The sequence below is a fragment of the Tubulanus polymorphus genome, chromosome 4 (assembly GCF_964204645.1).
Source record: "Tubulanus polymorphus chromosome 4, tnTubPoly1.2, whole genome shotgun sequence".
Classification (NCBI taxonomy): domain Eukaryota; kingdom Metazoa; phylum Nemertea; class Palaeonemertea; order Tubulaniformes; family Tubulanidae; genus Tubulanus; species Tubulanus polymorphus.
In genome coordinates, this window is record NC_134028.1 from 3,540,667 (window position 1) to 3,564,706 (window position 24,040).

At 37.7% G+C, this 24,040-nt stretch overlaps 2 protein-coding genes across 4 annotated transcripts; one reads left to right on the forward strand and one right to left on the reverse strand.

The window, feature by feature from the left end:
* Positions 1-617: 617 nt before the first annotated feature.
* Positions 618-6,382, forward strand: LOC141903540 (annexin-B12-like). The gene is made up of 16 exons (XM_074791681.1): positions 618-722; positions 1,164-1,200; positions 1,300-1,444; positions 1,559-1,629; positions 1,875-1,982; positions 2,079-2,126; positions 2,310-2,462; positions 2,575-2,854; positions 3,273-3,367; positions 3,633-3,746; positions 3,823-3,913; positions 4,005-4,108; positions 4,205-4,283; positions 4,717-4,968; positions 5,188-5,300; positions 5,391-6,382. The coding sequence occupies exons 2-16, from the start codon at positions 1,183-1,185 to the stop codon at positions 5,514-5,516; spliced, it is 1,797 nt and encodes a 598-aa protein (XP_074647782.1). The 5' UTR covers positions 618-722; positions 1,164-1,182; the 3' UTR covers positions 5,517-6,382.
* Positions 6,383-6,764: 382 nt separating this feature from the next.
* On the reverse strand, positions 6,765-23,859 carry LOC141904165 (uncharacterized). Of its 3 annotated transcripts, XM_074792702.1 has the most exons (5): positions 23,821-23,859; positions 19,935-20,130; positions 15,563-15,584; positions 12,219-12,427; positions 6,765-11,199 (listed from the first exon to the last, which is right to left on the reverse strand). In XM_074792702.1, the coding sequence occupies exons 4-5, from the start codon at positions 12,373-12,375 to the stop codon at positions 10,082-10,084; spliced, it is 1,275 nt and encodes a 424-aa protein (XP_074648803.1). In that variant the 5' UTR covers positions 12,376-12,427; positions 15,563-15,584; positions 19,935-20,130; positions 23,821-23,859; the 3' UTR covers positions 6,765-10,081. The 3 variants fall into 3 exon arrangements, with proteins under 3 accessions (XP_074648803.1, XP_074648801.1, XP_074648802.1); XM_074792700.1 differs by lacking the exon at positions 15,563-15,584; XM_074792701.1 differs by lacking the exons at positions 15,563-15,584; positions 23,821-23,859 and adding an exon at positions 22,273-22,335.
* Between the last annotated feature and the right edge of the window lie 181 nt (positions 23,860-24,040).

Below are 24,040 nucleotides of genomic sequence, written 5' to 3' on the forward strand. Positions count from 1 at the left end.
AGCATCTCCCCCTGTTGTACCTGCAAGACTGGGTACTTTAAGATAGACGCCACGATTAGTAAAAAACCCTAATAAATCACTGGACTCAAAATGATGTCCCATCCCACAGACAGGGTCGACAGCCAGCAGAGGGGGTGACGTCGGTAGTAGACGGGTTCGAACCTTATACCATCATCTCTGTCGTGACCCAAATGATGACCCACAGAATCAGTAACAAATACTTAAAAAACTCATTTGATTCTAAAATATGGTTTATGTTGTAAAACTAAAAAAGATGAATTAACGTAACATGTACATATATTACAATAAAAATGTTATTGAATTTATTGATAGCGTGGTGGCAGCACCGTACGGTTCCCCGGCGGGAATTCTGTGAACTGATATAATCCGCTGCCAAAACTGTTGAAACTAGAAAATCAAATACCCAATACGATACACCAGCCAATTCGATAGTGACGGAAATAGAGTAAGCTGCCGTTAAATAGTTGTTTATATGCCAAATGTCCACCGTGTAATTAAATTAGTTCAAAGAAATTCCACCAGGGGACCATATGGTGCTGCCACCAAGTCGCTTCAAAATCCGACGCCGTGAATTATGGATTCCCAATGTAATATGGCGCATGCTGTCCCTGGTTGCATGTAAACAAATAGCTGTCAAAACATAAATAGATATATAGATAGTGACTTCTTGCAAATCGACTCATTTCATCGCTATTTTCACGGTTAGTTAAATTTGATTGAAGAAGATAAAAAGCTTTATCTATTCATGATATATCATTGAAACAGACAATTAAGGAAGGCTACCATACTCTACTCTACAACAACAGTCTACACCACGAAAATAAAAAAATAATTTTTCTAAGAGTCAAGAGTGACAATGTCAATGACATTTATTTTTTACTTTCATCACACTCGTCGGTAACCTGTCTGTGGTTTAGTTTCACGATTGTATATTTTCACAAACCACAGTAGGATAAGGATAAGCTCATCCGATTATAAAAGCTTTACCACAGCGCAACACAATATCGCGAAGAGAATTTGCGAAAGTGAAAATAATGCCAATTTCCATTCCCTATTAGGCCTACTTTGCTATGCCATATCAACAATCATCAATCCATGTCTAAATCATTCATTATAATCATTGTTTAAAATACTTTTTCCAGATCAAGGATCAGCGGCAATATGGTTTATGGATATGGAGTAAGTGCAGATTATCACAATTTTATCGACCTATCTGAAAACATGAATTTTTTGTTTTACACTTCTTTCATAATTCCGAGTAAATCATATTTGATTCAGACTGGCTTTGCATCGAATTACCCGACAAATTCCGGACCGCCGATGCCTATGCCGAATTACAATATGGGCGGACCTTTTGGTAACGATGCTATGGGTGCGTACAGCATGCAGCAACATCCTTACTATTATCAACAAGGATATCAAGGTAAGCATCTATCTGCAATCTCCTAAAGGTTACTGTCTAAATGAGATGGTCTCTTTGTAGCTACCCGTGAACATTGTTTTGCGAATGAAACATGAATTCAGATTTTTCTTTCAGGCTCAGCGTACACTACTGTATATTCCCTACCAGCAGCGGCGCCACAGCTGAGTTACCAAGATACAGCCCAGGTTCGTTTGTTCTTGCTTTACGTCATTACGTCGTTTGGATTTTGTTTTTCTTAGACCTACCCTATTTGAATTGTTCATACGACCTCACAGTGGGATGATATATGCAGCTAGTAGGATTTGAACCATGCTTGCCACTCAGCTTTGATAGTGAATTATCAACAAATCTTGCATTTTGTTGATAAAGAATTTGTTTTCTGCTTGAAACAATCAGCTTTCGTTCAATGATTGGTTAAAATGTTTTTCAGCCACCTCCGCCCCCGCTTCAAATACCTGAGTCACGACGCATCCAGCAAAATGCTCTGAGTACCAGTTTCATGGGTCAACAATCTTATCAGTTGAATTGCTATAAAAAGGTTCGTAAAAACGTTCGTGTAAAATTTACTTTGAAATGATGATGATAATGAATTTTTCCTTGATTTAAAGTCATTGAAAATGATTTCCTCTCTTAGCTGGGTGTTTATTCCGATGACAGTGATGGAGAAGGCCTTTCTAAAAAGGTATAAAAATTATATTCTTTCTACAGTTTCGGACTCACTCTAGAGACCATCGTCGTATTCAACTTTCAATGAGTTTTAGATAAGTTTCTATGAATTTCTGATCTGAAGGAGTAAAAATGGAAGCAGTTTGATGTCCTGCCATCTTTCATGAAAAACCTGCACCTTTTTGTCTAATGTTTTCAGCAAAAGAAAAAAGAAGAGAAGAAACAGAGAAAGATGGAAAAGAAACGCGGAAAAAAACACAAAAATAGAAGCGATGATGAAAGAAGTGGTTCTGAAGATGAAGATGACGATGAAGATGATGATGATGTATCCCAATATCAGGAAGATCCGGAGGTTGAAACTAATTTTTCTGTCGTTTTCAATTATCACTCTTGTATCAAGAATGATAATGATTCCAAAATATTCTATTACCTCAAAACCACTAATTGCACTGAATTCTTCACAGGAAATCAAACAAAAAGTCAATAAATTGATTGTGACCTTGGAGTCTAAACCGGATTTGAGAGAAGAAATTCGAAACAATTTCATCGACGAAATGATGCGACGACAAGACATTTCGGGAACGTTTGAGATAACGCAGGGAACGGTGCGAGCGTTTGTGAATTACGGCGTAAACGACCCGGTTAACCTGTGGTCGCAGAAAGAACTGAAAGTTGATATAACCGATAAACCTTGGGACGCGGAAACTGATTGTGAATATCTCAGAGCAGCTATGAAAGGAGCCGGTAATATATATACTATGATTTTATGATTTGCACTAAATTGATCGAGACTTATTTTTAAGCTGCAGTTCACAACGTATGATAGTTAGTCCATCGTAATTTGGTCTGTACCTGGAACAGACTAATTTAGAATGGGATCAAACCAGAGCTGTGCATTCATTCATACACATCAGCTTTTCAGTGGTCACCATAGATGATGCAACACTGCGGTTAAGAATGAAGTTTCTAAGTGTAAAACCCACCATATACAGAATTCAAAAGATTAAACACGAATTTTATTTATCAAGAATTGAAATCACAAAACACAAAATTTAAACTTAGTATCTGTTCTCCGCGTCATAGTGTGGCTATTCTAGAATTAAGAATGGGCTCGTTTTGGTCTTTTCGTTTGGTCAAACTGGGTTTGATTTCTTTCTGACAGGAACGGACGAAGCTGCTATAATTCATGTTGTGGCCACACGTTGTAACAGTCAACGTCAAAAGCTGAAAGCGATGTTTAAAACCATGTACGGCAAGGTAAATCTACGTTGGCCTATTCTTTTTGACCATTAGCACTATTCGCTGCTGAGCTTATATGAAAATACAATCAAAATGTACTATCCGTTATATAGAATTTTGGAAGATTGAAAATAAAATCTATTTATCAAGAATTAGAATAAGAAATCGAAGGACACAGCGTTTAATACTCTCTGTAAGAGGCCATGGATCTAGTAGATATCTTTAAACCAGCTGGATCCGATGTTGAGACGAATACTGATTGTGATAATGTTTTTATTTGTAGGATCTAATCGTCGAGTTGCGTTCCGAGTTGAGTGGTGATTTTCGTGAAGCGATCATGGCCTGTTTCGTGAAGCCCGCCGTGTATGATGCCTGGTGCGTGAAAGATGCTATTTACGTGAGTTTAAAACTCTGGTTTTTGCTTTGATTTACTCGCGACTCGACACTGTTGAATCAGTTTGGTTTTGTTTCAGGGATTGGGAACTGATGAAGATGCTTTGATCGAAGTGCTGATGACTAGAACTAATCAGCAGATTCATGATATGGGCGTTGAATACCCAGATGGTAATGTTAAACTATAATTTATTGTTAAGCTATATCGTGAAGAGGATACACGAGTAAGTTATAAAATATCTTAATCTTCATCTTATTTTAGTGGCCAGTCCAAATAAGAAAGCGTTAAAAGGTGCTTTGTTAGAGAAAGATATCAGGGAAGATACAAGCGGTGACTTCAAACATTTACTGATTTCAGCTGTTCAGGTTGGTTGAGATTTGAGGAGTGTGATGTATGTTCAAATGTCTGTTCAAAATGAATGGAGATCAAATAAGCAGCAATTGTCCGTCTGTTTTTGTTAGGGCAATCGTTACGATATCACGAGGGAAAAACTTGAACAGGCAGTTGAAGAATTGCATACCGATGATGGAAAACCAACGGGTGAGATCGACGTGAATTCAGCTGATAATTCCTTCTGGCAGTAATACGAGTTCTACCCTGCTGTCATGTACATTACAGTCGAGCTGGATCCAAGGGGCTTTAATGAGACTTGAATAAGGACATCAAATTGCCCTTTTTCATTTTGTCAAAAAGATGATTGGTACATTTTGGGGGAGTGCACATCATATTGCCTTATTGTGAATCAAAATGCCTTTTGAGACTTGAGAATTTCTTCAAAATTAGCCCCTCCGTGTGGGAATATACCTAATATTGCCTTTTTCGACATCAAAGTGCTCTTTTGGGATGTGACAGGTCCTTCAAAATTGGTCTCTCAATTTCAATTAGTTGACTACTAATTAAATCTCAACTGCGACCTGATGGCAAAATGTGTTAAATACAGCCGAAATGTTATCATAAGATAATTAATTTTCAGGTATTTTCCAAGTGAATTACTATAAACTGGTAGATGTTGATAAAGCGAAGCGCGATGCCGAGCGTTTGTACAAGGCCGGTGAGAAGAAATGGGGAACGGACGAAGAGACGTTTAATCTGATCTTCTCAACACGTGATTACTACACGCTGAGAGTTATCTGGGACGAATACGTGAAAATCTCACAACGCGACATCTTAAACTCTATTGATCGTGAAACATCGGGTGATTTCAGGAGCGGACTTAGAGCGATAGGTAGGCGTGTAATCTTCATTTAAATTTCGACGCGATTCACTCAATTTGTCACATTTCTTACTACAGTCATACTCCCTTTAGTCGATGTAGACGATCTATGAAGTAAACTATTGGGAAAAGTTAAAATGACTTATCTAATGTGACAACTTAGCTGATAATCACTCACCCAAGACTAGCTCAGTATCAGTTCAGTGATTTTTATTTTCACTCCTATTTAAGCTATGAACATCAAGAATCGTCCGATGTATTTTGCCGAACGTTTGGTAAAAGCGATGAAAGGACTCGGAACCGATGATAAAACGCTCATTAGAATTATCATCTCAAGATCGGAGGTAATTACAATAGACCAATGGTTCATTCGTGTAGGCCCCTACACTTGATTTTGTGCATCCTGAGCTCACTTTATTCAACTCTCTGTGTAGATTGATATGGTGCAAATAAAACAATGTTTCCTCGAAATAACGAAACAAACGTTGTGGCGCTGGTTGAAGGATGACACAAGCGGCGACTACAAGAGACTCCTGCATGCAATAGTTGGTCGAGATTAGAACAATTCTCTGAGCGCAATAGATGACCGAAGACTGGTTCTTCTGATAGAAAGTCCACAGAGGTGGATTCAGGCGCAGGATCTGAGGGTCTTACCAAGTTTCTAAGGCTGAATTAATAAAGGGTATTCTTGTAGTTCACTTTTGACAAGAAAAATACAATTTTCCAGAATTGTTGACAAAATTATGCCTTACTTCAAGTGCCCTTTTCAAATTTGTTTTTAACAAAATTTCCCTGTTGATATAATTTTCTATTAGCAGGGTTTTAAAAATTTTCTATGGAAGTGTCATAAGACCCTCTGCATCCACGCCCGGGCCATCACAGTTGATTTTGATGTTAGATCAAGACTGTTAGATCATGTCTCTCTATTTGACAATTAATATAACTGGTAGATTAGATATTGCTTATAGTGTCACCAAGTTGCGTATAATATCTACCATATATAACAGTTTATACAATATCTTCAGTAGGTTTCGATTGGTTTTCACCAATTTTAGAATTCTCCTCCGGCGCATTTGTTTTGACCAGAATACTCTCTACCTATTTCGGAATTGCATAACCCGTTAAGCCGATAGTAGAGCCTGATAGAGAGTTTATAATCCGGAATCGCTAAACCAGAATGAATCCAATCGAAACTTGCCTTTGTAGACATGATGTTCATAATATTCTTATACTTAGTCTCACATTCGGCATATGGGTAAACATTATCTATTTCAATTTTTATCAATCCATTATTCACCGAAAATTGGCTCCGTCCATGATTTTTTCTCTTTATCATTGTTATGTTTGGTACAATGTATATATAAAATATTCTAATTTTATATCGTTATCTCTATTTATATCAGATATGTAGCTATCTCTTTTCAACTGTGACTATATGAATTTTTACACTCTCATTTTATTCATTCGTAGATTTTTTTTCTGAAATAAACATCTGGACATGAAAAACGTAACAAGTATTTCCTTGTCTTCAAATGGTATGGGTGCTCATTAGAATGCCGAGAATGTCAAACTCTCCCAAGTTATTCCCAGCATCACGTGAATCCGAGATATGGCTCATTAAGAGTCCATTTCCTTCTGCGGCTGCCTAAATAATTCACAATTCTCGGATATATTGCTCAGTATTGGGAAAAATGGAGAAATGCATCCTACGAAGACCATCCAGCCTGTGTTTGTCTTAATATGAGCTACTTAAAAGGAAATCGAGACAAACTACAAAAATTTCTTTCATTAATTTAATATATATTCACTGTTATCCACTCAACAATAATATCATAAACACTGCTCCATTATAAATGCGGGCTCAAATACTGCACAGAACAAGCCTAAAACACACAGTATGGTGTCAATGCAATTAAATGATTATAAATGCTGTTTTCATTTGAAGTGAAGTCTGAAAGATTTTTTCATCGAATAATAGTAATCAATCTTGAAATATTAAAGACCGTTCAAATTTTGTCGTTTTCCAGAAGAGAAAATGCCAGAATTTTCAATAGTTACATTCACACGTATTACAGCCAAGTGCTTTTCCCAGTGACTATGCCATGTTGGTGGTCACACATGACAGACCCGTCAGTAAATCTCCCGATCATCTCTTGTTGTTATCAATGGCAAGTCTCCAGCACTGGTTCGCAAACAAACTTTGATATCACGTGCAAGGACCCATTTGGCACTCATGCACGGTTGTTCCAGGCCAAATTTGGCATGTGCCAAAAAAACGCTCGTGTGATCGTGGCTATAATGTCAAATCAATTTATCCAATATCAGAAAAAAAGATTTTTGTAAACTTTAGGCCTAGGCCTACTAATTTATATACATATTACACAGCCTGCCGAGTAAAGATCACTCCAAACCTCGTTGAAATATTATGCAATTAATGAGCAAATAGAATACAACTATTTTTCACCAGCAGATCAAAAAGATACTTTATACTTATGGAAGAATCAATGAAAACAAACTGGCAACCTATCACATTAAGCTACTTGACAATTTTTCATGAGTATTCAAGCACATTTTCAGAATTTCTATATAACTGGTACAGAAAATATCGAAGAATTACAGCACGCACAGACATTCACCAATTTTCTTCATTAACCAGATAGACAAAATCAACTCGTGTACTAGTGAGCCTTCACCTTCACAAGTGTGTTGACCAAGGTGAAATAAACATTCGCTCTGGCTGAAAATGCGTCTGACCACAAACTCTGTTCCATATCTATATATAGTTTAACATGTGTCGTATTTGTGAATAGTATATGTTTATCATAAATATCATAGTGCAACTACTTTTTGGCATCTTATGCCTACAATACCTATAACAATGAGTAATACAATGTACATGTATCATATAAATAGTTTAGTCTCAAATGACATAACAATATCTTATATAAACTGATGAAAAAGGGAGAGCATGGGAAAAACGCATATGATCATCTGTGTAGTTCTGAAGAGGCTTGACGGTACTGGAAATCATAAATTGAGCTAAATGAGTATATGGCATGTGAATTTATGGTCGAGGATGGTGGTAGAATTAACAACCAACAACCAACAATAAAGTAACCACGTGAGACGAACATGCCATACACTCATTTTAAAAGCATCTGCCCGCTTTCCATTAGCGATATCATAAAACAAAAGGTCATCACTTCTGATCTTACACAGGAATTATCAGACTCACCGGAATATCGAGACAAGATAGAAGTGAAATGTTGCAGCAAATCAATTCTCCAGGATGAATTCAGCAAAGTTGGTTGCTGAGAGGGTACTGGTTTGGTACCTGGGCTCATCTATCACAGGGGCTCGTATCAGAGTTTTAGATAGTGTAAAGACGATAATCTGTTAATCCAGTGTCTATAATGTATATGGTTATTTTATATACATTATAGACACTGGATTAACAGATTATCGTTTTTACACTACCTACAACTCTGATACAAGCCCCTGTGTCATTTATGGCATTCAAATAGATTCAATTTGTTATTGGGAGGTGAAAATAGCAAAATTTAAGTTGAAGTTCGATAATTTTTGCCCGCAGAATGAAATATGATCCATTATACATTATACAGACCACTAGAGACATGCTATGAGACATTTTTCAAATATCTTCACATACGAAAAATAGTGACACCACACAAAATATACTGAAACACGCGTCACACTCGTGTACAAAATAGTTCTCTTTTTTATGAAGTATTTCTCACTGTTAACCGTTAAATGCGACATCATTTTACATCATCATAAAATATCATCATAGAATTATTGCACTTTCAATACATAATAAATATAACTACTATTTCTACACAGTTTTAACACCAACAAATTTTTTTCCATCAATTTTCCAGGGTATTCGTTATATTCAAATATATACTACTATACTATTGATACATATAATGATATATCAGATGACATCGTAGTAATTTTTTTTACTTGCTAATTAGCACACTTCATTAATTAGTTACTTGGCACATAATGTGTATATCATATATGTACAGCGATAACAACAATAATGCTTGCACATAGTGGGCGCAGACCCGCTGAAAAAACATTCGCAAGGTTTTACATGCTTATACCTATCATAGCATGGTTTATACCTATACTCAACTTAAATGAAATGCTCTTACCATATTCTCTAGAGTAATTCTTCCTTAGACCATGAAGCATTTTGTTTCTCTCAGACCGAAGCAAGAGAATGTAGCAATACGCAACCCGTGATTTTTGGTATCTCGAGTCTGTCGATAATAACAGAAACAAACAACACATTACACCATACTCTTTTATCGTGTAACTATAGTAAATGTAAGTGTGCACATGCACATACCATATATGTACAACCAAATACACATTTTTGACACAACTGATACCGTAAACATGTATCATACAATTCTACATACAGAAACTCAACTAAAATTGTACATAGTATCGAAACCACGCATTTATACCACTTCACATGTCAAACCATACTTTATACATGAATTCAACGCATTTGCCTTTTTTCTCTAGAAATGCTTTAATGCCTAGTCTGTTGGATAAAAATACCCTCAGCTCATGACTCAGATAATGGTAATGACTGTACCACCCATATCAACTTTTTCAATACCAGGCAGCAGGATGCATCAATACAGCTCTGAAGCCTTTATATAATCCATTGCTATAACCATTCTATGGCTATATCCATAAATCTATCAATTATTTCAAATGAAGCAAAAATAGAAAATACAGACAAGCCTATGTAAATCGCATCGAACACTTTTTCAAACAATTTCAAAAATCAGTCAACAAGAACTCACTGTGAATCATGAAATAGATCAAATTATGGCCAACAAATAACGAGACTCGCCTTAACCACCGGTTGAGCATTGGTGAAAAATCAAATTGAGCGAGCATTTAGAACACTCTGTGAATGGCAAATAACTAGACAAAAAGTACCTAGTACTGCAGATCATCGAGTTTGTCTCGTTTTGTACAAGCAGTCTGCGCGCGCGAGTGAATGCGATGTTCTGCTGACGTACTTCTCATCGGTTTCATGTAAGAGACAGTCTCCGCGATACTGACCACATTGATCGCTCGTTTAAGCGTATTCGGGTTTAAAGTGAAGATAATTGATCAGTTTCGGAGGCAGTAACAGCTCGGGAATTTCCTCTTGAGAGAACGACTGCAGAATCGCGATTCGACACAGATTCTGTAGATTCATCATGCTCGGTAGCTTATAGACCTGAACGAAGTGACAACCGGGCATACCGGTCACATCGACGACGACGGCCATTCGATTCCCGCAAACAGAAAACACCGGCGTGAAATTAACCGGACACAGGTGCTGACCGCAAGTGAAACGTTCGTACTGGATACAATGCAGGGTCTCGACGGTGTCCGCGTTGAAAACGTAGATGCTGCAATTCACCGGCCGATAATTACGGGTTTTTCGATCGCGACACGTACAAACGGGATCGACCAGCGTCGCGACGATCAACGACCCGTCCGGCATGTACTTCAGATCTTTCATATTCGGGTACAGACTACCGTGCATCGTGTCGTTAACGCGATGATTCGACTTGATCACGTCCCACGCGCCCGTGTGCACCAAACTCAAACTGTTGTCCTGGTTTTCTTCGTAGTTCGTGATCGAAATTCGACTCGAGCAAAAACGCGGATCGAAACAGAAATGACAATCTCTCGAGTTGAGACTCGTTTCGCTGAGTAATTTACGCGACGCTAAGTCGTACGCCTTCAATACGTACGAAAACCCGCCGATCGAAGTCGGTTTTTCCGACGGTAAACCGATCATTATCAAACACTTTGCATAGTCGGGACTCATTTCGCCTTTGATCACTTCGTTAACGAATTCAGCGCCTTGTTTCCCGAAAATGCCCAAGAACTTATTCTTCTTCAAATCGAGAAGACCGAATTGCGTCATCATGTTACGCACGAGATGCAACACTACGAGGTTGTCATGGTAACAGAGGACGCTTTTGACGTGAAAGTTCTGGATCGACGATAATTGAGCCGGGATGTGATTGTACTCGAAATGTTCGGCCATCTTGGTGAACTTGCAACGCTTCCGGAAACTGAATATAGAGGACGCTTTGTTGATGTTGATGATACCCTGTCGACTCATACAAAACGCTGGACTACAATCCTTGTTCACGTGACCATCGCAATTCAAAACCGTTTCCCTAAAACCGGCAGCATCTGAAAAACACAGTTGAATCTAAATACATTTAATCCAAGGACTATAGTCCACCCCATCGAATGTGCCCTCCAAAAAGTCTGGATAAGAAAATTTTAAAAGGACAAAAAATAAATCCAAATAGGTCGTGTCGATGGCCAGAAAAGCCCCTTTTTGTCCTAAATCTTCTTTGTGAGGGCCACCAGCAGCCCACACCAATTTTCGTGTTTGCAGTCCACTCGCATTGCCAAATCTGCCCTTTTCAAATCAAGCGCCCATTCCAATTTTCAGGTCTACCCCTTCAAAGAATCTGTTGTTTATCATCTCCTAATTAAAGAATGCGACTTCTGACCCTCTTTGCTATGACCAGTTTATGACCAGTCAAAAATAATAATCTAGGCAGATCTAACAGCCCCTTTTCACAATATAAGCTCTGACATTCCTGACTTCAGAACATGATCTTCATTTTGGAAATCAAAGAAATCTGGTATTATCATCCAAAAATATCCTTCAGAGCGCCCTTTCCATTTCCCAAGATTCACACCTAACCTCATCACACGTCTATGAAATCTGAGTATTTCAGATTGTGTTGCACACGTGTAGCGCGCAAGGGAATCAAATAAGGCAGATTAAGACTCAAATGACAAACTAATCACTCTCAGATTGCAGTGTGTTTTACTGCTGCCAGGAATAGAACATGATTAATTGACTGCGCTTAGTTTTACACAACAAGTTGTTTCAATGTCCAATGAAGCATTCTCGAGATTAAGAATCAGGAAATCTCTCATTAATTTCAATTTCTCTACAAACACAAATTCCATTTCATCGCGACTGAGCGTTAATAATTTCAGGTTTCAATCCCTGCATGCGGTAGGGAGCGCAATCAAAATCAGAATCACGGAACATTTCTCCCAATGAAAACTAAAGATTACGCGTCATCTTCAAGGAAAACTTAAAGTAAAATAATCCCAAAAATTCTCAATTCCATATTTCTGTTCCAAAAGGTAATTGAAAAATGGATTTACTTAGTAACGTGATTTACCTGCATGGCCTTCTTTCCATTCCTGCACTGTACACTGGTGCAATAAGTTCCACGCTTTCGCCGTGTCCTTTTTACAAAAATTTGGGAAATTGGCCGGTGGGTAACCACCACTCGTACCACTAGACTCGCCATTTGACTTGCTTTCCTCATTTCCCATAGTTAGACATCAGCTAGAATCCGACACCAAAGTGCCATAGGCAATACATCGGCTGAAATGTGACAATTAATCAAATTTATATATTAACCTATAAAGGGTTCAGTTCCAGCGTGTCGGTACCTGGGAGTAAAAAACTGCTGAAGGGTAGAACTCTTTTACGTGTGACAAGTGCTTACATTCTATCACACGGTTCTGCTCCTCCGCGGTTTAAGAAAAACTTTCAAATCATCTTTTATTTATCGTTTTATTTGTCTCCGATTGGAAACGAAGCAATCGAAGAATATAAATCCACCGATAGACAGTAATAAAACCTTCGCACGAATTCGCTGCCAAAAGTGAAGCAATCATAAGCTTATGATAAACCGCAGCGCGAGTTCACCATATCTCGTTGTGTATCCGGGCCTATGCATGTTGATGGATTTTCAATGACATCACACTATAACAAGAGGAATATTTCGGGAAATATGCCTTCGCTGTGGTAATTTACAACAGCCCAATATTGGTTTTCTGTTTGCATTTCAGATATGACTAGCTAGCTTCAAATTATAGAACTCAAATCAAATTGATTTGAGTTCTATGCTTCAAATATACTGCCTGTAACAACAGTCCTAGGGCACGATTTCATCAACTTGGTTTTGAAGCGAATTTCAACAGCGTTAGGAGGCATCGCCCGTTTACCATAAGGGCGGATCTAGGGTTACTTTTAAGGGGAACAACATGTAAGGAACCTTTTCACATTATTAGGGTTAATCTGATAAAATGCTTACAAAAAAGCCCAGAGCCATGGATAGGGCCCACCCAGCAAATTCTGAGATTCCAGGGACATTCGAGGCATTCAAAACAAAATTTCTGTTAACATTTCAGATTAATTTTATGGGGCTTAACTCCCTAGGTCGTCTTCAGAATCCATACTTGGACCAAGGGGCACAAATAGCGCACTAAAGCAGAAATGTCTTAAAATATACACCTAAAATGACTATGGTCTATCAACTTATGAATGGAAATAGAGTCTTGAAATGACAAACAGCGCAAATACATAAAGGGCATTGAATCCGATGGATTCTAAAACGGCTCTAAATTTATTTTAGTGTCCATAATTGAATTTGATATTTTATAGATGACGAACGCTGCGTTGATTCTGCGTGAGATTAATGCATACAAAGAGAACACGCTCACTAGCTGGGGCTGATGATCATCTTTAACAAGTCACCTAGCAACAGTGACACCAGACAACACAGGGATACAAATCCATACACAATCCAGACACACATCTCAGCCACTAATTGACAAACACGGAAATAAGCAAAAAACGGAACACTTCTAATTAGCTGTCGATGAATAATATATTTCCCTTCAAAGGATTTGAACTATTTTCTATCAGACCACAGAAAAATTGGCCATATTAAGTTTTCTGTTATTCAGGGGCGCCAGTTGCTCAAAAGTTAGTTAGAGTTAACTAGTGGATAGTTGACATAGTGGCAATTAAAAGTTCATCATTACTATGGTATTCATCAACCAGTTATCTTGAACCAACCTTTGAGCAAATGCGTCCAGGACCTTCGTTTTTCCTGACACCTGCCTGACACCTTAAGGGGGAGCACCAGAGCACAGGCTAAATCTGCCACTGTTATTTTTTCTCAATGTTGATGCCTTAATCGTATATATATATATATATATATATATATATATATACGTATAAATATATATGTATAACGTTAATTAATTATCAATGATTTGTGTAGAGACCACATCAATAACATTCATAACGCAAATTATTTGATATACACGAATACGTTGATGAATGATCGGGTCTTTTCATTTCACACGAAACTCTCATCAATCTATATACACACGTGGGTAAACCTATCTGTGTCATCACCCGAATCATTTTTCACTCCGTTTACTAATTACAAGTGTCCATCCCCCGATGAGACGACGACGACGTAGACATCTATGACGTCAATGGACGCCGATCGCTATGGTTACAAACAAGGCTGGCTTCATTGATGTCGAAATCATCAATGAAACCGATTCCCTGAAGACATCGCCATTCACAGCGCACCACCTGGGATTAGTGATTCGGAAACCCAAATCTATCATACTATAGTACACGCGCATTCTGAAACTATATCTCATGGAGTACAAACCCCCTAAATTGTTCAAGTTACCCAAGCCTGTATTCAAAACTACTCAAAACTATCAAATACAAAAGTTATCATCAGGACTAGATCTATCAAGGGGAAATCTAAAAGCTGCTTTTGACCCTTTTGTATCACTGACTGCATATTGTTGATGATATGACTATCAATCACAAAATTGAACAGCGAAATCTATCCTGTTTTTGCTCCTGAAATCTTGGATCCCCCTGATAATCTTTTCCCCGAATACTGTCTGAAATTCATCCCTCTCAAGGCACTAAAAATATTTCGACATGCGCTTCTTTTCTTAGCATATACAACAATGTTCAGAACCATTAGATTTTTATGCTTACACTCAAAACAAATACATCACTTCAAACGTTTACTTCACCTCAGTAAAGTAAGAAGTTTCAGTTTGAGGAGATAGGAAAATATCTCCAGGCAAAAATGAAATTGAAACGTAGTTCCAGGTGGTTCTTTATTAGATGGCGGCAAGGCACCAAGTGTAATTATGTGCGAAATTCTAATTAAGAAAAAACTTTATGTAATTGAGCCTTAGTCGATATAGCTGGTGACTGAAATGAGGTGATCATGTATTTAAGGCACAAGCAGATGAAAAATTGCCTTTTATGCAAATACTATTTATTTTAAAAAAGAGTTTCATTCTTTTTCAAATCATTGTACATAAACGTTGATGAACTTTGAACTATTTAGAATAATTGCCATATTGAAATATCAATAACCTTTTATGATACCTGGCATTCATCGGATAATGGGTAAACAAAGAGGTTACCTGTAACCTGAACAGTAAAATCAATTATTCATGGAAACTGAAGGAACTTATTGGCAAATGTCTATTGACATTGTCACCGCAGTATTGTAGAGGACACTAAGGAGTTATTGTCAGTAACGGTTTGGACAATTTTTGACACAAGTATATATACAAGCATTCTACTGCTTCCATACGAATTAAACACTGAATTCGAATTGTGCATTAAAATGCTTCAGGTAAAAGCTTTGAAGTGGCCGATCAATACGATGCAATTTACCTCCTCGGAAGTACATTCTGACCTGAATTGAAATAAAAATATAGATTCCCTTTAAAACATATCTTCTGCGGCAGGGGGCTTCTGGTGTAGCGAATGAACTCCTAAAATTTTCATCTAAAAAAAGTCAGTGTTAAAAAATGTGGGCCAAGATTTTTCAAATTTGGATACAATTTTCATTTAATCAGGTACTCAAATTCTTTTTTTTGGGGGGGAGGAATTTTTCAATTGAAAATGCCCTTTTTCTTGGCATAGAACTTTCCAAAAGGCTTGACACTGGTCTGGGTGTAACTTCTTTTTTCACACCTAAGCAATCAGCCCACACAAATGTGAAACAAATCACTGATCAATATGACACATAATGGCCACTACTATTTAGTAATGGCTATTTGTGATAATCGGATGCAATGAAACCAAAGACCAACCAGTTACAAGTGATACACTGCTCGTTCTGAAATGATTGATTTTGTGTTCACGGATCTGCGTGTTTTTTACCCAAATGACGGCAGAAATGTTACGAAATACCATTAATAGAGAATTAATCAAGCAAATCTATGGTTACAGCGTGTATGCATCCTGTTTGATTTGCGTGCTGGTCAGATACCAGTGACAAATCGACAACAGTTCTCTTGTTCGGCACCAACAGCAATCGGAAATGCAGCAGCACATTTCAAAGGTTTGTTTCGGTAGGTTACCTTTTACAAACACTTCTGCAGCGACTGCTTCGTTTGTGTTGTAGACAAATTACGAATGTTAGTAACGACGGAAGGACAACAGTCAGGGGTGGATGCAGGGCCGTCTAATGGGACTTCTGTAAGATAGGAGTGCCCATATATTCTAGGTCAATTTCTTCTTTAGAGAGGGCACATTATTGTCTAAAAAAGTTCACAATTTTTTGCAGATTCTGGAAAGTGATCAAAAGTACACCACCAGAATACCTTTTTCTTATTGATATGCCCTAAAAGTATTCGGCAATACTCTTAAATCTTGACCCTGGAAACTGCGTCTGCTCCAGAGAGCATTGTGAAATAAGTTCTGTAGGATTCTAAAGATTTGCGAAGCACTCGGCCGTACCACGAAACGGCGACTGTAGCTGCTCGCCAGGACCAACAAATCCAATGCATTCAATGTGAAAATGTTCTTGATGGATTGGATTATGGCTTTCACAGACATTAGCATTGTGACAATAATCCGTCACATGTCCCCGGTGTACGGTCAACGGTAATTCAGATAAGTGCAAACATGGCTGAAACGCATGCTTTCCATTTCTCACATTGCCGTTGGCTGTAGCTGTCGGTCAGGGATAATCCTTCCAGATATTTCTGGAATTCGCTCAACTCCTCGTCGACGGATAAACATTCCATATCGATACACAGGAATTTTAAAGGTGCTGTGATTAAACATTCGAGGCATAATCATTAGAACTGAGACTTTAGTTTTAGAGCACCTACCACTGAGACTCGGTCAGTGTAAAGGGTCAAACTAGAATCGAAAAAGAATTCATTTTCCATCATCACGCCGTATTTTTCCAATTTTTAAACATCTAACTCCTTATAAGATGAACTCAAAACTAACTGGAAGCACATTGTTGTATTTACCCCAAAAATGTGGCAGCCAAAGTGCGTCCGGTTTCTTTGGATAAAATACTACAGATTCTTGCTGCTCTAGGCCTGGCATTTGTGTAATAAGCAAATGAACAGGCAGACTGGAGCGGCATAAGAATAAAGATGTGTGTTTATCTGACGTAAGATTAGCAAACATGAATAAACCTTCCAGCTAAATCATACATACATCTATCTTGTCTCGCGTGTTGACAATGTCTGAGTACTATTTACTTCTCTTTCTTCAACAACTTCGTCGTCATTTTCCACGAAATGAAGTCAACAACTGTTACCTTATAGGACCAGGAACAAAAATCGTTCATATAGCTCATAAAAACTGATTCAAATCAAACCAGTTGTAGAAGCACCACGACAAGTATCTGCTATAGGCTCTTATCAGCTCTCAGCCAGGTGGAAGAGAGTCTTCGCACCTTCCCCAGTCCACACATCGACATTTCAAATCAGAATTCATAAAAAGCTGCACTCAAAAACGACTTGGATTCTCTGAAGCTTTTCATTGCCTCTGGTGCCTAAAAAGGTTGCACAAAGTAGCCTTTGGTTCTTTTAACCGCGAGATGGGATTTTTTAAGATTCTGCATTTAGGTACTTGATTACGCCTTTGAAGTCCATCCCCATTAAAGCAACCCGCTTCCATCCTGGTTACATCATAGTATTCGAAGCTGTACACACACGCACGAGAGAACATCAGTGAAAACAATTTCGGATGGATCAATTTAAAAAGATCTTTCCGAAATGTGAAATAGAACGCGCTGCTTCTATTTCGCTTTGATGTATGTAAATGTATCCTCAGGCAGATCATTTTTCAAATTCGTGACCAAGAAAAAATGCTCATCTACATCAGAATCTTTACTGTTTCCATACTCACGTCGACTGAGGAACAGAAGACGTGAAATAAAACCAATGACTTGGGCTTAAGAAAATGAAATAATTTTTAGCTACATGTATTAAATTGTTGCAGAAAAGCAACTGAAAGAACTGGATCAAGTTCAATAAGGCATATAGAAGTCGAATGAAATTAGTTCAAATATTGGATTCCAATAACCGTAAATGAAGAGCTGATGCGATCCCCTGATATATGATAACGACATAAAGACAGCTTTCCACGCAGAGCAACAATCAACATGTTTTTGCGAGGAGATATTGTTCTTCAATCATTCTGTTGATCAAGGGAATTTAGCGAGTCGTTTGATTGAGTGTCAACGAGGATGTGACTGGAATCATAGAACACGAAAAGCTAATGACCTTAATAATCTAAATCAACATTCTAGGCAGGTATAAATATAAGTGCAGTCATGTTTACGTCTGGCTTCTTGAAAGCGTGCCAGATAAGAACACCGACCCTGGCCCTTTAACAGGACATGAACAATCAAACACTGAGTCCTTTTTTCCTGTATTGCAATACACAACATCGCTGAATGGATGATTTCACATGTATTTATCAAAACCCAGTTGCTCACTTACTTAATCTTTTACAAGCTATGTATTTTTGATGTTGTCCATATTCATAAGCGATGAACCTTCGTGATTAATTCCTAGCCAGGATTTCATTTCAAGAAACCTAGCGGTCCAATAATTCATGTATAGACCTATTAATGGTTTTTTGCGCTTTGACTAAAGCAAGATCTAGTCTAGTACCAAGCCGTCGTTCTACAAACAACCGTTGTAGGGAACTGGTAACAACGACTGGTATTCAGACTAAGCAAGATCCTGATATCTAAAACTCAAAGTCATTCCCAACACAAAACATTCACAGGAGAGAATCTAATTTCACCATGACATTTATGCCTGTATCACATTCACCTATTTAGCTTACTACCCATGGCTCTACGAACTGAATTTATATATCAAACCTATCTATTTACCTGCACATGTTATACCGAGGGGGTTCTGATGTATAAAAAAGACAAATCTTCATTCAGGGGCAGTTCTAGGGTGAAAATCACAGAGTTTACCTAGGTTTTCAAGGCAAATTCTAAAAAATGAGCCTAGGTCCATTTTAGCAGCACATATCTTCACAAATTCTGCTATTGTTTTAAACAGAAAGTGCATTTTGTAGACAAAATCCCAGACATCGAAAACCAATCTTCATTTCCTCATTAATTAGGACTTAGCTCCATTAGCGATTTATGAATGGGCTGGTGAAATCTATCTGTAAATCTAAGAAATGGTGCCAGGTATATTACATGCTCCATGATCTACAACACTGACGCAGATTGATCGGAAATTCTACTCCAGACGTGAAAAAAATATCAGATCAGCATTAGCACAGCTGTGAGCAGTGAGTGTGTGTAACCTATAAGATTATACAGAAAAACTGCTTCATTCACATCAAGAAGAATCTGTGAGGGAAGCATTCATCATGGGTTGTAAAAATCTTAGATCAAATACTGAGAGATAAAACAATATCAAAGACTGATGATTCTATGAAGATACTGATTCGGAAAAAACATCTATGTCAGCCCAATATTGGCTTTCCACGCGAAGCACTTCAAAAAGAAAAAAAAGTTCAGTTTCATGTTTCCTTTTAAGAATCGGCAGAAATATCTAGCTTCAAAGACTGACATTTGGCTAACATCCAACTGTTGAGCTCATTTAAATCTAGGCCTATGACATTTTAAGAAATATGGATGAATATACGATTTCAATTTCTATTTTCTTATTTTTGATCAATAAGAGAAACAGTTTTTCATAACACACAGCACCTCAGACACAATGCACTCCTTGTCTTTATACTAAGTTTAAATTCTACCTACCTTAGACGTAATAATAGTTTCTAGTTTCGTTCTTCATGCCCGGCGCTGTCTTCGTCTCTGTCACTGGAAAATGCTACCAGTACACAGAGAGAATATCAACCACTCGTGGCTGATAGCTGAGAGAGAATGGAGGAGTGTACTGCTAGCACTGCCAGCACGCTGTCTGGCCGGGTTCGTAGTTGTCGCTGATGCAGCACTGAAATCAATGTTACAACGAAGAAAACTGATTATCCTTCCATTACGGGCAGTACGAGGATAACACGCGTCAGGACAGACATCAAAATGGTCACTGAAGCAACTGATGTTATCATTGTCGTTATATACTTCTTTATCAGTCATAGTGTTAAATTACCATATCAGCTTCTATACCTGCATATAGATTGAAATAATATATATATATAAATATATATATATATATCATATTTTAACCCATCCCGACTAATATGCTAGCTTGCATCAGTAACACAGGCTGTTGCCAATAGTAGTTTTATGCACGCTCTGCTGCAGGCTAATGGCAGATTAGATCAAAGATTAATTCAATTTCTATCTCAACATAACAACCTACTACATACTAAATTATGAAAACGTTGTTTAGGTCTACACCCTGCTTTCAGGTTCGAAGAAATATCGAATAAACAATTTAGCCTACTTCAACAAGCCAATCACATATTTACCCTGGATATGCTTTTTAGTACAGAATGGTATGTCAATGGGTTACATACAATCAACTCTTGGAATTACTTCTGATTCAAATTCAATATCAAACTTATGCCTAACTAACCGATTCTAAAATATTGGGAAACACAGATTATAAGACCCACTTTTTTAGAGAATTTCAAAGATTAACAATTTATCAAGAATTAAAATCAAAATACACAGCATTTCAAACTCTCACTATAGAAATCATCATCAGATATCCTTTGTGTATTTTGACTTTAATTTTTGATAAATAAAATTCATTTTGAATTCAGGATATCGTGGGTTTTAAACTTATTATCTGTTCTCCACCTAAGAGTATACAGGGCTATTCATTATATTCAATAAATCAGCATTCAAGGTAAGCTTTTAAGAAGGAAAGCTCCAGTGATCCAACTAAATTGAGTCCACTGATTATGAAAGCATCTTTGATACGTGATCAACAAATCTGAATGATCTTTTTATCTACCCTTCAGGGCGAGAAAATCATTTTGATATCGTATTCATGTAAATAAAGGCGAAGCGTCCAATGGCGCTGAATAAAAAAATCTAAGCTTTGATATTTAGTTTCTAATTACGCAACGATGCTCCGTTAATCGTAACCATAGCAACTATAATGGGAAGTTATCAAATTCCTTTTTTAAACATGTTCATATGCCGTTCGCTCCCATCATTATACATCCTAGTTAATAATCCATGAATGAACATTTCAAATTGTTGGACTTCGAAATGCTTTTTACGCGGAGTACTTACTCAACTGTACTGTAAAAATTTCAGAGTTGTTTTTATAGTTTCCATAGTTTTCTTTTATGTTTACAATTTTAAATGATTGATTCAGAAAGATTCCCCGAGGGTTTCCAGGCCGCCTACGTATTCATATCCCCGCAGTTTCAAAGATAGAAATATTTTCATCTCTTCAGACACTGTATTATACGGATTCAGTCAAAACAGACGAGAGTTTTTCTCAGAATTTCAACTGTATTGTGAAACTGATTCGTCGTCACGCAGCAGCCAGAGTTGACGACGTCTCCGCGTCACTAGGGGGATCGGCTGATCAATAGAGCGGTCGACCTGTTTTATATTGTCACCGATTAACGAGATTTGTCTAGTGAAAGTAGGAAATAAACGTTACAAACATCAGTGAAACCTGAAACCAGAAATTACTATGGCTGGTGGATAAAGAATTGTGTCTGCGATCGTGTATCACTTCATACCAAGAAGTTCTGTTATGTCATTGAGCGAAACAATATCAATTTAAACAACTATTGTTGCTTTCATTTCTTACGTTTCCGATGGAATCCTTCCACCCATCTTCAGAGTTGATTATAGTTTCAGTTATAGCATGGACTATGAAACGAACTATAAATTCGTTTTTTTTCAAGACTGGTAATAATCTCAACTATATTGATTGGGCGCGTTGAGGCCATCGGTTTTAGCAAAAACCTCTCCGAACCAACCTGGTTTTACCATTCTAAAAAGCATCTGAGTTTCTAGGAAGCTGATCGAATAGGCACCTATATAATCTAAGCGTATTAACTGATACAGTATTCATTAGAAATCGACTAGAGCTTGTATCTCAATCACAGAGCACAATTAATTAGCTTCATTATCTATAATCTTCCGGATACAGCATTACATGTACCGGCAGTATTAATTACACGAGGCTCTTCGTTCATCATCTCTATGAAACCCTTCAGACATGAATCTACAATTATAGAATACACGAGCTTCGTCGATTTTATAATTATGTAATGATGAACAGGTAATATAGAATTCTTATGAGAAATTCAGTGAGTAGTGAAAATCAAGAGAAGAAATGTTAATCAGAGGTGGAACCACTATAGTGTGTTCTGTGCACTTCACAATTAACCAAGCTATAAACTCGATAAGCATCTTTAATGCATTCTAGCCAGGGCACCTACCCTCCCATAATTATGTACTGAGCCACTCACATTGTTGGGTACCGGTGAGCCCTTTGCGAGATCTATTGCCGCTGACCCTGTGAATGGGTAAACTGAATACAGTCCAGGTCGTATCTACCCCAGCTTGTCAACAAAATCAACCAACATCAGGATTTGAACCTATATCCGCATCAACAGTATATCTATCCACCACAGCGGACTTGTGGGACTTTTACAAGTGCCTTTGGGGATGAGACAAGTTCAGGTGCTGAGAACTGGTGAGGGTGTGCAGTTTGAGGTCCAAGTGACATAAGTTACCACCGTAGTACTGCTGGTGGTATATTTTATTGGGTCAGAGCAAAAGTGACCTCATAGTGCCTTTTTGGACATCAGAGTTCCATTATGCATGTAACAAGTTCTTCAAAATTAGCCCCTGGGGCCAGTTGCATAGTCATGGCTTAGATTTAAGACTGGTCTAAGACCAACTAAGTTCTATACTCGATCTAACAACTTAAGACCAGTCTTAAGATTTAAGACCACTTTTGGACTTAAGTCATGACTGTGCAACTGGGCCCTGGATCTGCCCCTGAGCCCAGAAAGCCTCTAAATAGAGAATATGTAAGAGACTTGAATATCTGATCACTGCTTGTTACTTCTTGTCATATCTTATTTGTATCATGGACCAAGTTCAGAACTTCAGCAATTACATAAATGATCAGTACCGGCACATGATAATGCATTTAGGTAATGAGAGATACCTGTGCCATATAGGCTACTAGTTCATTTACAATCATTTCTGAAATGAAGCAATCATCGAAATGGTGGCACCACATTTTCATGAATCAGTAGATTTGGATATCAAGTTCGCGACGTAATTTCAGCAATCAGAAAATTGAGTTCACCGTTGATAGCTCTAACAACTAAACACGATCAATTCTTAATCGATTTTGTGTTGCACTCACTGAGGTAATGGTGATAAAGTCAAAATTGCTTTCGGTTTCGTGTGTGCAGTTGAGTTGGATCCAACTTTAATGTTTAACCCGCTAGGGTTGTAATACACTAGCTCCGTAAATGTTGTAAATCTCTCTTGTCATTTCTAGCTGATAATACGCAATTTTGAATTGTACTTGAATCAAGTAAAAATACGTTTTCTTAGATTAAATTAAGGAATATGAATTAGGACACTGCGTAATTATACGGCCAAATTCCCATAATTTCATACGGAAATGGATGACATCATCGTCACCTACGGTAAAAGGAGAAATAGAGGAGAAAATTTCATTACTCACATATCACAGGGAGAAAACTGCATGTGTCTGGAATTGACATTTCACATGCGCATGTTTTACATCACGTGCATTTGTTTATTTACAAATTTCCCACATGCAAAAAGTGAAAGCTCATGAATTTAAGAACGAATATGGTGCAAATACCTAATTTCACTGTGTAAATGCGAAATGATATTGGTGAAATATTTCTTTTTTGCACAAATGTCCCATTATGGTGAAT

Coding starts and splice junctions, on each gene's coding strand:
- LOC141903540 (XM_074791681.1), top strand. Junction 2,463..2,574: donor AATATCAGGAAGATCCGGAG/GTTGAAACTAAT, acceptor AATTCTTCACAG/GAAATCAAACAAAAAGTCAA. Junction 4,109..4,204: donor TACTGATTTCAGCTGTTCAG/GTTGGTTGAGAT, acceptor TGTTTTTGTTAG/GGCAATCGTTACGATATCAC.
- LOC141904165 (XM_074792700.1), bottom strand. CDS start 12,375: ATGGGAAATGAGGAAAGCAAGTCAAATGGCGAGTCTAGTGGTACGAGT. Junction 11,200..12,218: donor ATGGAAAGAAGGCCATGCAG/GTAAATCACGTT, acceptor TGTGTTTTTCAG/ATGCTGCCGGTTTTAGGGAA.